The sequence below is a fragment of the Lathamus discolor genome, chromosome 10, assembly GCF_037157495.1.
Source record: "Lathamus discolor isolate bLatDis1 chromosome 10, bLatDis1.hap1, whole genome shotgun sequence".
NCBI lineage: Eukaryota > Metazoa > Chordata > Aves > Psittaciformes > Psittacidae > Lathamus > Lathamus discolor.
The window spans coordinates 5,086,546-5,103,554 of record NC_088893.1 but is presented as its reverse complement, the minus strand read 5'-3'; the positions used below and the strand labels follow the sequence as shown (position 1 = coordinate 5,103,554).

At 41.8% G+C, this 17,009-nt stretch overlaps 1 protein-coding gene across 2 annotated transcripts in view; it reads right to left on the bottom strand.

Moving 5' to 3' along the window:
* Window positions 1-2,617: 2,617 nt before the first annotated feature.
* The window catches only part of RANBP17 (RAN binding protein 17), a 156,126-nt gene continuing 141,734 nt past the window's right edge, over window positions 2,618-17,009 (bottom strand). For both annotated transcript variants that reach the window (XM_065691080.1, XM_065691081.1), the window contains exons 26-28: window positions 10,077-10,175; window positions 6,110-6,237; window positions 2,618-3,016 (exon numbers count right to left, since the gene is read on the bottom strand). In XM_065691080.1, coding sequence (XP_065547152.1) covers window positions 2,920-3,016; window positions 6,110-6,237; window positions 10,077-10,175 — 324 coding nt within the window. In that variant the 3' untranslated portion in view covers window positions 2,618-2,919. The remainder of the gene's footprint in view (window positions 3,017-6,109; window positions 6,238-10,076; window positions 10,176-17,009) is intronic.

Sequence of the window (17,009 nt, the reverse complement as noted above, 5' to 3'; positions counted from 1 at the left end):
ACATTATTTTTTAATATGGCAAGGAAGCGTGTTATCCCTCTGCAGTTTGAAAGGTTTGCTGTCATCATAAACTCGCACTACAATAAAACATTAACAAGTCTAAGGATTGTTCGGTAAGGTGTGCATATACCGTGGCTGACTTCGTTCAAAGCCTCCTTATGCAGGCAGGGCGAGGTAATAAAACTGTTGTTTCCCCTGGAAAGCTGCCTTTGCCTGCTCCAGTGCAGCGGTGAAGGCTGCTCGAGGGGAGTTTGCTCTTCCCTGCAGGGGGGCAGACAGGTACCCGGGATTCAGCAGTTGGTGCTTTTCACTGTGATGATATAAACCACATTTTGGGGAGAATCAGACCTGGTTTAGAGTCACAGAATCCCAGCCTGGTTTGGGTTGAAGCGACCTCGAAGCTCATCCAGTTCCAACCCCCTGCCATGGGCAGGGACACCGTTCAATAGACTGTATTGCTGAAGGCTCCCGTCAGATTGCCGCGATGACAGCACACAGCACTCCAGGTCTGAAAGGTGTCTCCTTCCGGACATTCCCATTCCCTTATTTCCACCTTTTTCTTTTTTTTTTTTCCTTAAAAGGAGAAATAAAATTCTATCCCCTCTAAAGGCAATTCTGTCCTTATAAAAAGCACACAAGGCATTACACGTGCTCTGTAAACACGAGGCAGTTCTGGGCTGTACCACTTTGACAGCGCCCTTTTCAAAAGCTGACAGTAAAGACTCTCAGCAAAGAATCTGGAGCCATAAACCACATTATTTGCTATACTATCCATTTCCTAACCTAAAAGCAAGTGTATTTATACCACCAGCTACTCCAAATAAGTTCCTGTTGTCAATCGTTAACCAAGGTTGAAATGCTGTTCAAACACGTGTCTTGAGCTTGCCCAGTTTATAAGATGCTCTTGAGAATCTCACTTTAAAGTTATAACAAGGGATGTGTTAAAGGGCAATTTTCAGAGTCTGTAGCCATGTATTAAAACAAGCTATTAACTATTAAAGCAAGTTATTAAGTATTAAACCCTCGGTGCCAAGTTATGGGGACACAGGTTCCTCCTTTACAGTATGCCAAGCTTCAGCTCAGATTTCAACAGGAAATGGGCTGGTGTGCGAGCACACACTCATGGTGTGCACCCACTACTTATTTCCACTGCTGGGCAAAGGAAGTGGAGTCACAGAGCCCATCAGCTTTCATCTGAGCCTGCGACACCAACACACAGACCTGTGAGGCCACATGAGGGCTTCTCCATCACAACTGCCATTAGGGATGCAGCACCACAGAGGCACCATGGACGAGGAGCATGGAGAAATCTTGCCCCAAGTCCCAGCTCACCCTGAGACCTCCACGCACATTCCTGAGATGGGGTTTGCAGCATTTGGCAGCACAAATCCTGGTTTCCTTTAAGGATCAAAATGGAAAGTTAATGACCACACCAATCCACACGTGCTCAATGTGTTGATAAGGATCATCCGTTGCCTGCAGAGTTTCCAAAGCTCGGCACACAGCACCAGGCTGCATGTAGGAACACCCCAAATCTGCAGCTTTTGAGTAACCTCAATTGACTACTTTCTCTTGGCACTCAGAGCCTCTGGCTGCAGATTAAATACTTTCTCCAGCTGAGCTTAAAAGTACACAGAAAACTGCCCAACAGTATTACTTCCTTCCAGATTTAGATCCTCCAACTTCAAAATGTGCAGGGAAGTAACAGTTGCAAAGAAAAAAACGGGAAGGCGGCAGTAAGAAATACTGGTATGAACTTTTCCTCCCTGCTGACCACCATTAAAAATCCCCATTCTTATCTAAACAGTGGGGAAATATTACTAAATGCACAAGTGTAAGCATGAAAAACACATTAAATCAGTTATTTACGTAAGAAAAAATAGTAATAAAACCCCAAGACAAATCAAACCCAATCCCAAGAGTCTGTAATGGCACCAAACAGCTTTGCTACTACCTGAACTTACTGCTTAAACAGTTCAGGTTTTTGGTAGATCTTGCTTCAATTCATTTGCGTGTTTCTGCAGCTCACGCGGTGCCTCCTGCCCACCATGGACCACACTGATGGTTCCCACTGCCCAGGGTCGTGAGTTCCAGCGTGAGTGTTGGACTGGGGCAGGGATCTTGTTCTGGTAGATGCTGAACTTACCGTCCCCTGAGAGGTGGAGACAAAGCTGCTGAAGTTGCTGTTTCAGATGCGCAAATTCATCTTCATTGCGCCACATGCTGCTCATACATGGGCTGTAAGTCTCTGTAACTATTTGCTTGCTTTTCTTGTAGTGGTGGATAGATTTTGTTCTTTTTAAACAGTGTTTTAACAACTTTATTTTCTTCTGTGCTTACATTCTCAGATTTCCTGCTACACATTAAGCTTAAAATGCTCATTTTTAGCCTTCCACATTGTTGTCCACATTGTCATTAACCGTGCTGAAAAGAAATATGTAACATTTTGTAAAAAAATAGTGAATTTTATTATTTCAGGAAGCTGTCATATAAAATGCGCACTGGCTTTCATCTCGTGTTCAAACAAATACGACCTCAGAGTGAGCTGGGGAATTCTTAACTGATAAGATATTATTTACTATTATGTGTAGAGCTGAGAATCATTTACTGATACAAGTTTAGAAGGAATGCATATTTATTTTGTTCTTTGGTTAAGTACTGTTTCTACACTGCTCCATAAAGATAAAGTAACAGGATAATAAATTTTGATAAGAAAGGCTGAAAATGTTCTTCAAACTCAGATTTTCCATCATTTTCACTGTTATAAATCCTTACCATTTAGGCCAGAGATACAAAAAGGGAGAAGATATCTTAAAAAAATAGTTTTCACAAGGGTCAAAAATCTATCTTAACAATGTAAGTGGGTCCCCAAACGTTCAGGGCTGTTTGTTAGTCAGTGCTCTGGTCCCACAGTCACTGTCAACTCATCATATCTAAAGTAACGGGATCCGACGCCCCTTCGTTGCGCAGAGCTTCAGCCATGTCTCTGCGAAAGACTGACATATTCTGAGTGAACCTGGGAAAAGGAAAAGCCAAATGTTTGATTAAAGGAGACCGGATACTGTGAGAGATTTATTGCAAAACCTAAGAATAAAAACAATAATGGAAATTTGAAATGAGAAGGAAAACAGAGGAAAACTCACAAACAGAATCATCAGGTGCCCTCAAAACCAGTCCTATCAAATACCAATGAGCACGTAAACATGCATGGGCAGTATCGGAAACTCAGCCTACCACATGTGAAAATGTGGAACATTTTAAAAGTCAGCTGGGAAATCAATGCAACAAGAAACCTTTCCATCTCCTGTGACTTGGAACATGTCACTTCTCTCAAACCTCCAGCAATGGTCTCTCTGGGACACGTCCAGATGGCCATCAAGGCCTGGCTTTCTCCACCTACCTTCCTCCCTCGTGAGTGGTGTCAGAGTTCAACCTGTCTCTCAGTGAAACGCGGTACCATCACCCATCTGGCACAGAATGAACTCACAAAAATACACCCTAACAGTTCTCTAGCAGCAAGGTGCAGGACGTGAAGTCTGTCTGGTGGCCATCGCATCCAGGACTGAGTGTCAACTCTGACTCAGCCTGTGTGACAGCCCAAATCTGATCTACTCCCTTGGCCTATCCTTACCCCAGACAAAGAGTTTAACTGCCATTTATCACATCTCATGTATGCATTTGAAGAACCAAAACCAACCAAAAACCACATCGAAACAAGATTCACAATGCCAGACATGTATCACACCCTGCATTTAGGGCTTTTCAAATGTTCTTTTGTTTGTTGCCTCAATGCTATTTGCTTTAACTGTGTCAGACTTTGCTGGCTCACTATAGTGAAGCTAATAAAGCTTCCCTAGAACAGCTCCTTAGGGCTCCTTCCTGCAGAGGACTCTTTGGACAGGTGCTTGGAAAACTGATGGGATCTCAGCAAAGGTCTCTGTGCAGGACCAGGGAGAATAACCCTTCCTGCCTGCCTCCACTGCACTGCAGTGGATGGGTACATCTAGCACTGTGGTAAACCGGGGCATGTTGTGGAAATACAGGATGCCATTAGGAGTTTATTCTTTATTCTATTCATAATTTTTTACATTTGTGCTTATTTCCTTACTAATGGAAATTGATTTCTGCTCAATTTTAAACAATCGCAGTTAAAAGAAGCCTCCTCTTCCACAGGATAGATCTGAGCAGGATTACAAATCAACAGCTGAAAACAGAAAAGCCATCATATTAACTCATGCTGCTTGCTGGGGAAGTGATGGCTTAAAAGTCTTTCCAAGTTAGACAGGCGGATGCTACTGAGACAGACGAGCTGCTTGTTCGACTGAATCATGCCTATCCCCCAACACCTGCACCCATTCCTCCCTGCCTGCGCTCCCACAAAAGCTCTCCGAGAGCTTCCGCACCACTGCCTATGTGAGAGGACTCCACAGTGCTTCGACATGAAAATCCCCTTTCAGTCCATGGATATTTGAATCTAGCATTTGCCAAATCTAGTATCTGCTGGCAGCCCAAGAGATGGAAGCCTCTGTCCATGCCATAAACAGGCTGAGCACAGGGAGCTGGATTCAACCTGTTCAGCCTGGAGAAGAGAAGGCTCTGGGGAGACCTTAGAGCAGCTCCAGTGCGTAAAGGGGCTGCAGGAAACCTGGAGAGGGGCTTTGGACAAGGCCTGTAGGGACAGGCCAAGGGGAACGGCTTTAACCTGCCAGAGGGGAGACTGAGATGAGTGTTTAGGCAGAAGCTCTTCCCTGTCCTTTACACCTGCAGTTCTCAGAATAGGGCAGCCCAGAGAAAAGGTGCATCACTTCTGTTTGTCTCAGAAAACAATGTTATCTTAAGGACTCCTTGCTTTCAATAAATATAAATAGTTATGGAACTAAGAAACTAGCTGTAAGAATGAGTTTTACTCAGTTTTTAATTTTTAAATCCTAAAGGACTGTCAAGTCAACTGAATCCCCTTGGCATGTACAGCTCTAAGGTCAGACTACATCCTACAGCCTGCCACGGTCGGCTCAGTTTTCCTTTGTTTTAACAGGCATTCTCCTCCTTCCCGGTGGCTCTCTGCCATTTCCCCAGGTTTTCTGCTGATCCAGAACACAAGTTACACACAAAGTCTGTCTGATTTATTAGTGCCGTAGATATGATCTCTGTGTTTCTCTGCGTTTGCTTCCAAATTCCCCTGTCTCTGGCACCATCCACACTCAGGCCATAAGGAACTTGCACCCTTAGTACCAGAATTTAATAAGATAACGAAATAAAAATGTGGAGACCATAATTAATGCAAAACTATTTGAGAATTAAACAAGCTCAACATAATTTTCACACTAACAAACAGAAGACGTCAGAGAAATAAGACCACTAAATGGTTTTAGCTGTAACTTCTCTCCAAGCCCCTTTCCAGGTTCTTTCAAGCTTCCCAGGAAGCTCCACAGTCTGGATTTTGTGTCTCTATACTTCCAAGGTTTGCTTTGGTTGAATAATGCACATGAAGAGAAAATGCAGCTAGCTGGGAACAAAATACTAGTGTGAACACTAAATGCAGAAAACCTTGCCACTGCTTTCATGAAGTTTTCTATTCTGTTTTTCAAATGAGGGCAAGACTGGGTGGATTTGTAATTCATGTTAAAGAAGTATTAAAGGATTCCTTGCCTCATTTATCTACACGAGTAAGTGCCCCCACTGGATCCCTTCTCATCTTGCCACTTCACAGGCAGTTGCTTGACCCCAACAGCAGCAAGAAAAAGCCACGCCAGAGCAGCAGCACCGACAGAGGCTGAAGCAAGTGTTTTATCAGAGGGGTTCAAGGTTGGAGAAAGGAAGCTCTGAGGCTCACCTGCTGAAATGAGGCAGCTTGTTCCCAAGTGAAAAAGCAGCAGCTGCAGCCTGGCAAACCCTGACTTTCGGATTACATCAGGAAACACATTTCTGACCAAGAAAATTCATAATTATCAAATGTTCAGGCTTTAACTGTGAAGTCTAGGGATGAATTCTCTGAGGGTATTATGCCCCTTTCAACAGGAACTGCAGTTTATGGCTACCTGGAATACTTCCTATATTTTTTCCCAGTTAAATTTTCCATTTGTCTTTTATTTTTTTCCAATTTACTTACCTGTCTCTGTTCTTTACCAAAAGGTTTTGCTCAACTCCTTCCATTAGATTTCTGAAGCACTGGTCAAGGACTTCCCGTTTGCTGTCAGGCTGGCTGGTTATCAAGGTTGCCCTCAGCTCACTGAAGTACTGTGACAGCAAAGCAGAGAATATTAAAAATGAGGTCTGGAAATTTAAACCCAGAGTTACTCACCTACACCTGGAGCACTCTTGAGCAAGTGCTTCCTATGTTGCCCCCTAGGAAAGGAGTCTGGCAAGCAGCACACAGAGCTCTTATCTGCACTGGGTTTCAGATGCTGCCTTCCTGGACTGCACCAGCAGTGACTGGAGTTCAGTGGTACAGGCTGACATGCCAATTTTCCACTTGGTGTTGGCCACCTAACCAGTTCCAGCACAGAAAGCCACCTAAGAGAGGTGGCAGAAACATCCCTGACCACTTTTCAAGTCTTTCAGAATGGTGCAAATTTGCTGCAGGCTCTAATTGCTTCAGTGCTGTGACAAGGCAGACTCACCTTCATTTCTTTAGCAGCTAAGTAATCTATATGACTTTTTTATATTACTATTCCCATCATATTCTGGCAGATCTATAGACAGTTAAAATAGAACTTTTTATCACCTCAGGAAAATTTTGGTTTAGGCTAAAAATATGGAGCAGGAGGGGACCTCTAGTGTTATCCATTACCTTACTACTACAGCCAAGCAAGTCATATAATCCTGTTTAGTCTTTATTATATTGGCTGTGTCAGTCAAAGTCTTATGGCCTTGGGCGTAAGCACATCCATGGTATAAGCACTGATACAGACAATTATTCAGAGGAGAATGAACCATTCTGATGAAGCTGTGCCCAAGTACCTGGCAAAGTTTCTGAGCAGTCTGATATTGCAGTCAGGAGGAATATTGCCGGTATTCCCCAAATTTCAGGTGTGTAACAAGATAGCTTGTTAAAAAGTAGGCTGAAAATCAGTTTTTTGTATGCAAAATTTAGTGGCCATTTGATGTTAACATAACTTGAGGGTGTCACAGAGTGTCAGAAAGCACAACAGTCTGGGATTAGTTTGCCAGATTCTTCTAAAACCTTTAACAGGGTTAAACCTTAAACAAATCTCAAACCAAACACACATCTTTTCCATCAAAATTACAGCTCTTCTGTACACACAAAACAGTATGGGATAACAAAAGAAAGTGTAGTAAAACCGTAACACTAATACTAAGCCCTGACAACTCAGCAGGATGATAGGAAGTGTTTGCTTTAATGTCAGCTTGGCAAATGACTTGCCCTCAAACCAGTTCCTTTCAAACCAGAAACATCCTGTATTACACATCTTTGCTGACCACTGCAACAGTACTGGAAGTGAAGGCAGCAGCTGATCAAATAGCTGGGTCCCAAACTACTTAGGAACTCAAAACTGAAAATCGCCTGGGGGCTGGTGTAAAAGATGAAATATCTGCCTGCAACAAGCACATTCCCAAAAGCCCTGTCTCAAGGTGACAAATGCAGAGTTCAGTGTAGAGAAGGCCACAAGCCTGAGACCTTGCCCAGTGTCCGCAAGTTGTTTTTAGACAACAGGCATTATAAGAACAACTTCATTCAAACTAATAAATGAAAGTATTAACATCAATCTCTGACTACCGTTAATGACTACAGCATCCCACGACATCACCGTTTCAACACTGGGGAGCTGTTCTGAGCCCTGGGGTTTCTAGGGCTTCTCTGCAGTAACATCACTTTTGCCTGTACACTCGATTGCTTGTGTTCTTTGGTTGAAGGACAACAGCAAGGAGGAGACATGGTTGCTATATCATTGGATGCAGAGAGTTTTTGTGCCAACCTCTTGTGCTTAGGATTCAAACTTGCTGCTGCACTTCAGTGCAGAAACAATGTCAGGAGCCATGTGCAACCATCCTATTTCATATTAAGCTGATGCTGTCTCAAAAGATTTAGCATTGTTTTACATTGGACTCTTGAGAATGATTCCCATTTTGGCATAATTATCCCTAGTAGCACAAGCTAAGAGTATAAATCCCAGTTTCTCTGTGTCCCCAAGTAAACTCGATGCCTTCCCTTCGAGATGAATTACAGGCAAAGAAGATCTCATTAACACAAAAGAGGAAGAGAACAAGCAGTAAAACATGGTAAGCGTATGTTTGCTACCTCAGAAGCTGCAGAGACAGAGACCCTACCTGAAATATAGGAACCCATTTTCAATACATGAACCAGCTGTGCACTGAAATGAGCCAAGAAAAAATGACTTTTACTGCCATATATAAGTACGTGTCCTACTTTTTCTGAACACGAAATAAATAACCTTGATGCAAAAGGGGCAATACAAATATCGTAAATTCTATTTCCTGTTCTCCACCCTTCCAGAAGAAATGTAAGACTTGTTCATAAGTAAAGGTACTTGTACATATCCATGTCTGCTAAGCGAAACACATAATCATTAGAACTAGTCTAATTTCAGTAAAAAGAATATTCTGCCAGTCACAAATTTATTCCTTATGATTTACAGCTTCGTGGTTTTATCTTCAAGTGAAATATTTAATTTCTTCTCTTACTGAAGCATCAAAACCACATAATTAATATGTAGTCAGGCTAATACTTACACGCTATAAATCAGAAGCATTATATAAACAAAAGTGTCGTCTTGAACAAGATTGGGAATGCACAAAACTACTTATTTCCCACTTTTATAATGATGCAGTGACTCAGAGCAGATAGAAAATGATTAGTTTTCCTTCCAAAGTAGGAAATATTGCTTCCATCTGTAAAGTATAATATTGTGATGTCATAAAGTTTTCCTAAACACTGAATTTGCCCTTATTCCCTCTCAATCATTTTAAAAGAACTGCTCTCTCTTATAGAGCTTGGATTTAAATCACAATAACACACCAAGAAGATGAATGACAGTGCTGTTGGATATGGCTAAAATTGGATCCTTCAGCACAGGTGAATGATGAGACAGCGCTTCCCTTCTTGATATATTTTCTTCTTCTATTAGTTTCCTTCCATAGCTGGGATTTCAGTCTGAATTTTAATGTATGCGGTTGCTGCTAATCTTAGTGTCTTATTTTTTTCCAGCGCCCTCTTATTGTATAGACAATTCATTCTCCAAAGCAGTAATACACTGAGGCTTGTGACTGCCCAAGAGATAAAGCAATTCAGAATAAAGTTAGAGCTGGCTCTGAAGTATGGTGCATACAACAGGTCAGGATCTTCACAAACAATGCCTTGCCATACAAAAAATGCACACATTTAGACCAACTTGCATTCATTTACTCAGATGGTTTCCATTTCAGGCACTACCGTCTCTATTAAGTCACAAGGGAAACATGATGGGTATATCCAAATTCATAGCTTCAGATTTTATTGAAAGGGCAAATTGCAGAGTATTTCCTGGTTTACAGAATCTGCCACAGATGCATACACTCCAAATTGCAATCAATGCGAGTACTTAAGTGTAAGCACTCAGATAATACCCCCCAAAGCTGGCTGTTCCTGTGAAACCTTTCAGAAAAAGCAATTGGTTAACTCTTTTTCTAGGAAGCAATTTTTCTGATGTGATTTCCAAGGAGTTCTTGTTTCAGATTTCTATCTAAAAGCCCGATGAGCTTGTATAACTCCTATTCCTGCTTAATTCTGGAAAAGTGAAGACATAAAATTTATTACAGAAAGGTTAATGATGTACTTGCATGACCTAAGCTTGGGTGTAAAAGCTGGGGTAGAGATTTGAGAGGATTCTTCATCAAAATGAAGCCACCCAGCCTCTGTGAACTAACCTGGGAAATACTAAGTACAAGAGCTAAACCCTACTTTTCACTCCTATTGTGAGCATAATGGAGCAAGACCCCAAGGAAAGAGATTGGGGATCTGAATCAGGGCAACAGGCAGCTTTGTTCTATATGCAATAATTATTTCAACTATTTGAGTACATGAAGAGTGAATCCGGTGGCATTTCTTAAATACTCACTTTCTCATTGAGAAGTATAAGTCCAAGCAGCGGTCTTGACACAGACCATTGATTTCTGCAGTCTTCAAAAATGATGGTGTTCATTAGGATGGACATCATCTGAAAGAAAACACAGTTTACACGAATATGGATACTGTTGTTACACTGCGTGATGTGTTCAGAAGGAAAAATTAATGAAACCTTTACGAACCATATGAAATCAGTGAGATTTCATGTATGAGCGTGGTTTTATAAAAGTAATTCTTCCAAACAAATTTTTCCATACCAAATCTACCAGGTAAAGAAAGTTAAAGGCAATTCATATCAAAGCTCAGCTCCAAAGTTGAAGTTTAAACAAATAGGAAGTTTAGAGCTAAATTAATTTAAGGTACAGGCTTTGACTTTACTACAGGGATTTGCCCCTCTGTCACACTACTTCTAGGAGAGCAATACATGTGCAACCAGTAATCTGTATTAATTTCAGATTAATCCCTACTTGGTCTTCAAGATTCTGTTTTTCTCACCTCACATCCACCTTTCTCTGTGTGTGACACTGCAAGGAATTTGAAGGGATCACTCTCCATTTCAATGAAGGCAGCCATGGTTACAGCAAGAAGTCTATAGATCTACACCATTTCCATCACAGTTACAAATACAGTCTCTGATTTTAGACATTTTACCTTACTTCTGTGACTGACTTTACAGAGCTCTATAGAAGGGATAAAGCCACTTCAACTTTATAAAGCACTGAGATCTATCATCTAATACAATTAAATTCTATTGGCACCCAAAGAGAAGCTATATAATTCACTTTGCTCATTGGCTGGCATGTCACCAGAGCCTTCAGCTAATGCCACAAGGAGTATGCTCCCTCTGAGGCCTCTACACCTCCGGTGTGTGTAAGCTCGGAAGGGCAGGACTTTATTTAAGGGATTGGCATAACTTTCGGACAAAGAAATTACAAAATAACTATAGAATCCATTTAAAGATAAAATACTCTAAGATATCCTTGAGATACGTTAGTCCAAAATGCCAAAGGCCACAACATATATGAACCTAAAAACATTACTCAGAGATTAAACAGAGCGAAAATTTGTAAAGTGTCACCAGTAAATAGTTTGACTCACATTTATAAAATATCTGCACCCTAAAACCAAACATAGAGGAAGTAGAAAATCATTAAATCCTTTCTTCTAGGCCAATGAGTAGCTATGAGCAGGGTCTCCAGAGAGCTGCCACACTGCAAACTAGCCTGTAATAACTGACCAAGGCGAAGTCAAACAGCATGTTTCACTAAATGAAAAAGATGAATCCAAGCACTACAAATCACCTGGAACAGAGATACCCACAAATCATTTGAGCTTGCAGGTTAGGAACATGTGGTCTGGCATGGGAACAGCCAATTCTTCACCTGACTTCACAGTTTATAGATCAGACAAACTATTTTCCATTACTCACAGGACAAAACCAATTCTGTACGGCCTTGGAACCAATGCAAACATCTCAAAAACCTCTGCACGAGCAGTAATAGGGGCTCGATTACCAAACATGAAGAATAATTTCCTATAATTCCTAGATTTCCTATAATTCAAACATTGCAGGTTTTAATTTCCATAGCTTGTAACAAACCTGGCTATTAGGACAGAAGCTTTATTAAAAGTAATTCAACAAACTCACTCGAGCTGTGATTTAGTCAGAGCACCACGTCTGACATACCCATATTTCTCAGAGGAAGTGCTGTGCATGCAGAGAGACTTTCAGAGTGATGCTTCATCGAAAAAGGGCATGCTCAGGGACAAGCTCACAACTGATCCAGAGGGAAAGTTTCACCTCTTCAAACTCCAGCTTTATCAAACAACTCCTGAGGTTGGATGGGGCTTGGAGAAACCTGCTCCAGTGGAAGGTGTCCCTGCCTGTGGCAGGGGGTTGGAACTGGGTGAGCTTTAAGGTACCTTCCAACCCAGACCAGATTCTACTATTCTAGGATATATGTACCCATTTTTGTTGCTCCCCCAAGTTGTTCAGGTCATGAAGGAACTGCAACTCTTTTAAGTTTCTGAAGAAGGCTCCAAAATAATGTGTCACCTGTTTGCTGATGCACAGTTACATGGATTTGTATTTATGATGGCAACATGTACAGGAATGATAACCATGACTTTCTGAAGATGAGATCTTGCCCAGTGATATGTACAAACAAGGAGATGGATGCACCGCTGCCCCAGAGCAACCCTGCTTGCTCCCAGGCCACCAGCTGGACCCAGGTACATGAGCAAGCCTGCATTTTTCTTCCGTTTCTTTTGAGAACTGCAGAGCATTTCCCAGATGTTAGTTAGCTTCAAAGTGTGCGCAGAGATACATCAGCTTTGCCACTGCATTTTATAGAGGGGCTGACCGAAGACAAAGTCTGTCTGCAAACCCACCGTGACATAGGCTGAGCCTGGGGCACCCCTCAGCTTCCCCAGCATCTTCCAGCCATCACCCAACCTTGGTCTTGCTGTTGCTAGAGACCTGCAGTCCACTGTAGCAGGTTACCCCAGAAGCTGGTTCAGGTGATGTCATGGCCTAACTTAAACATATTTAGCATGCAGGTGCGAGAGGGAAACTCATACTATGGGACACCCTCCTTGCTCCACCTTTGCCAGAAGTCTCATCATCTAATTGGAGATCCCAAACCAACCCAATGGCAACACAAAGCACAGAGCACAGAAGCAGAACTGATCACAAATACATATTGTTTTGGTTTCTGGGTGGAAAATACCTTATTCTGCTAGACTTTACTTCAGGAAGATGACTTCTCAGATCCTGCCACAGCCCCACTGCAGCGCAGCGGCCGGGGCAGCTGCCTGGGGCAGGCTCAGTCCTCACGCTGATGCAGGCAGAAAACAAGGTCTCAAGGGGGAAAAAAGAGACATCAAAAAGGAAGAGATGGCAGAACAGATAATCTATTTTCTTCTTAGTTCAAAACAGCAACCTTGCCTCTGTTCTCTTATCTTAAACATAGAGCATCACTTTATCTGGTTCAATAATGTTTCTCCTGACACATTTGTTCTTTACAAAAGGAACTATTGACAGAACAGGCAAGAATAAAGAACCGTTCTTCCAATAAATTAATTCTTTAGAGCTTCTCCTCCTTCAGAACCTCTTTCTTTCTTGGGTGGAGGAGGAAAATGTTGGTCAAGATAACCCTCATTATGAAAACGTTTTTCTAAAGGAAGCTGGAAAAGAAGCTGCCTTTCCATCAAGAAGGCTCTTTTTGCTGCTCCATGTTATCACTAGAGAGCACTTGCATCATTGCAGGTCCCGTAACTCATTTCCTTCTCCCATATGTCGAGATGAATATTTTATTCTGCTGCAACTAATCACACGTTAACATAAAGAACATTATATTAACATCGAAGACAGCAGTGTGTATTCCTTTACAGAGGATTCAGAATGGTCAGAAACACGCATGGCTTTTAACCAAGCGCCTGGCTGGTAATAACACTCATTTGTTCACTGGGATCTGAAAAAGATTCAGATTTTTTTGTTGTTCAGCATATGAAATTTGGTAGGTTTTTATAGCTCCGGCTCCAGACAGTTCACTCCTAATTTAGGAGCTGTGATTACTAATTTAAATGTCCTTTGGAATTCTCAGTTCTTGCAGTGTCAAATTCTTCCTATATCAATAAATGGATCATCATTTACTAATAATACCAGGAAGATTTAACTGCTCCAAGATTATTAAACACCTTAAATTTTAATCTGTTGTTCTAAAATATTTATTTTACCAGAAAGCCTAACTTTCACATTGATTTTTTTTTCATGTTGAAAGCTGAAATTTCCAGATGAAGTAAGAAAACTAAAGCCTTTATCATGGAAGTGAGAACCAGCCCATAATTCCTGAACTAAAAATATTCAACTGTCAGAAACAGCAAATCAGTTGAGATTTGCAATATATAAGAGATTAAGAATCACTTGGCTTGTCCCCCTGCATTAAGAAATTACATGAGACCAACACAGAGGTTTAAACAAGCTGTGGAGCAGCACCGAGTAATGGGCCCAGTTACATTACAGCACCTTTCCTTTTGGAGACCCTCTCCCAGGGTACAGGTAGAGAGAAGAAGGAGTTGTGGAAGTAGAAAGGAAGGGCAGGAGGGAGAGAAAAGGGCATCAGCCAGGAAACACAGGCAGTCCATGAAACTGGCTACCACAACCACAGAGCTGTTCTCAACAGCCTCACTGCTCTGAGCCTTCTAAGCCACCCTCAGACCAAGCCCGTACAGGCTAGATTCCTCCAGATTCCTGTTCACAGAATAAAGCATTTCACCCATTTATACGTACTTCCACTATGTATAATTAAAAATTAATAACTAAAATGCCACAATTCAACAGCTGAAACTCAAAATTGCGAGGGACCCAATCTCAGATGCTCATTTGCAATTGGGTCTGGCCTTTTTGTTTCCTTTCATGAAAAATTAGAGTATAAATGGCTGAAAAAGCCCCAGTCCTCGTGTCAGGACAAGATATGTGGGTGAGACACTGCATACCATGGGCTAGTATATGTCTTAAGCTGACGGACTGAAATATGATTTAGGTGTATCTTTTACAGGGTATTCCTATCAGTTATATGCTATGTCCTGCTGGGAGAGGCTTTTCTCCTGATGTTCTGAAGGGATGGAAAAGGGATGGCTCTGCATTTAAAAAAGGAACAGTTACAGGTAGCGTGGAGCTTGACATTTCCCTGGATATGTCTTTAGAGCTGGCCAAAGGGTACGGGAGAAACCCTGAAATAGGTCCAAATCATGAGCCAGCAGAAAGAACAGTAAAATAAGATTGTACTAACTTATATCAAACCCAATTTTATATCTGAAAGAGAAATAGGAACATACTCATACGACACATCCAGGATGACCGCTTAATTCTAAAGGCGAGCAACTCAATGTGCCTGCTATATTCACTACACCTGGTCTACTGCAATGTTCCATTATTTCCTTGTTAAAATAAACTGTTGTATGCTAACAGCACAAGAACATAGACTAGTAGTGCAAAGTGGACTTTTCAAAGCAAAGGCTTACCCTCACCCTTTCCTACCTTTAGCCAGTTGCGAAATACCTTTCAAGCAGCTGGCAGGATCAGAAAGCAGATGCTTGTGCTACAAGAGGGAATAACCGCAGCACAGCTGGGACATGGGCAGCAGCTACATCTGCACATGAGCTGGTCATAGTGAGACTCTGCCCTACACTAGCATGTTTCAGACAGGAATTTTAGTATCTTCTCTCTTATTTGACGGCATATTCTAATACAACAAATATATTTTCAAATTACAGCTGCATCTGAATTTTTAGGTGATGGACTGTAATACTTGGGGGTCCAGACTCACTTATTAGAACTGGGTCCCTCTGTCCCAAGGGAGACCATGCTCTTGAGTGAGCTGGCATCCATCAGACTCACCTACAGTAAATCAGTAAGGCTCACATATAGAGCATTTTGCCTAGTCAAAGGGTTGGCTACATTAAGTACTGGAAATGAAACAGTTAACTGCAGCAACACTGAAAATGCCTGATGAATAGAATAGCTCCTCTTTCTGCAAGGAGGAGGGCATACATTTCATTAATTATTACCTTCCAGGGTGTGCTGACTTGCTTCTGTCTGTGCTGAATTTCATGTAAACCCTCTGTTGAATGTCACATACTCATATGCTGCCTGAAGTGCTAGATTTTGTATTTGGATATCTGGTGTAGCTGACAGATGTTTACAAACTCATGTATCTGCACAGCTTCTTTTTGTCTATCCATCTGTCCTCCCCAACAGACAACAAATTATTCCACCTCAGGCTGGAATAATTTAAGATTGTGACATCAACCCTTAATCTGCATTTCTTAGCTGGTAGCAGTGAGAGATTTTCAGTTACAGATCCTCGTATGTCATTTTAAATTAACCTCAGATGTTTATTTAAGATTCAGCCATTTCTGAACAAGCAGCTGTAACTCTACAGCATTACAGCTCTTTATAAAGATGACAGAACTTTGACTAAGAATGCACAACCTGCTGTAATCTGCACTTCAGGTTGGTGTGGTGCAGAAGGCTGAGCTCTTTAAAGAAATGTAATACACGTTCCCCTCTGCTTTTAGCAGTATGTGTAGAAGCAGTTAGGTTCAGGTCCTGTTTCAGAAGAAGATCCTTAGGCATTTTTCCAGTGCACATGGTAAGAGGTCTCTCCCTTGCTTGCACATCCAGCACTCTTACTGAAAGCTGACACAGAAAGTACAAAGGCTGTGTCTACTACCAGCACCTCTGAGCAAATGACTGGTGACAGATTATTTCATCCTCTTGGGAGGAGAGAACATGAGCTTTACCTACACCAACGCCTTCCAGCAAGAGTCTATCTTCAGGAATGTAAACGGTCCTATGTTTAAATCTTCTAGCCTTCCCCTTAACTGACACTAAGGCTTCAGTGTGCATCTTCGCTAAATTCCACAAATATAAGCCATCACCCTTCTCCTCTCCAGCTCCTGAGAAATTCACCAGTGCCTTCGCTTGCATCAAGTGCTGGGAGTTGATGCACAAAAGCATCTGGGCATTTTCAATGTTGCACCAAGATTTCAGCATAGGAACTGGGATCTTTGCCTGCTGCATCATTAGTTTTCTAAAACCTCTATTACAGGAAGGCCTTCCAAAATGCCAGTCAAACGGGTTGGGAAGACAAGATCGGAAAATGCTATTACTGGAAAAATAAAATCATTTAGTCTAAAACCAATCTGAGGCTAATCACAAACTTTATCTACAGAAATATTCCAGAATGAAGGAAAAGGCTAAGCACCAGATCAGCTCTAAATCCTTCATCCAAGGACCTTCAAGTATCTCACACTGAGCATGTGCTTATCCCTGAATGTGAACTAGACTTATGCTGACACTGTGTGCAAGTGTGCTCAGTGCAACCCTCAGGGACGCAAAACCCACGTGCCAAGGAGCAAT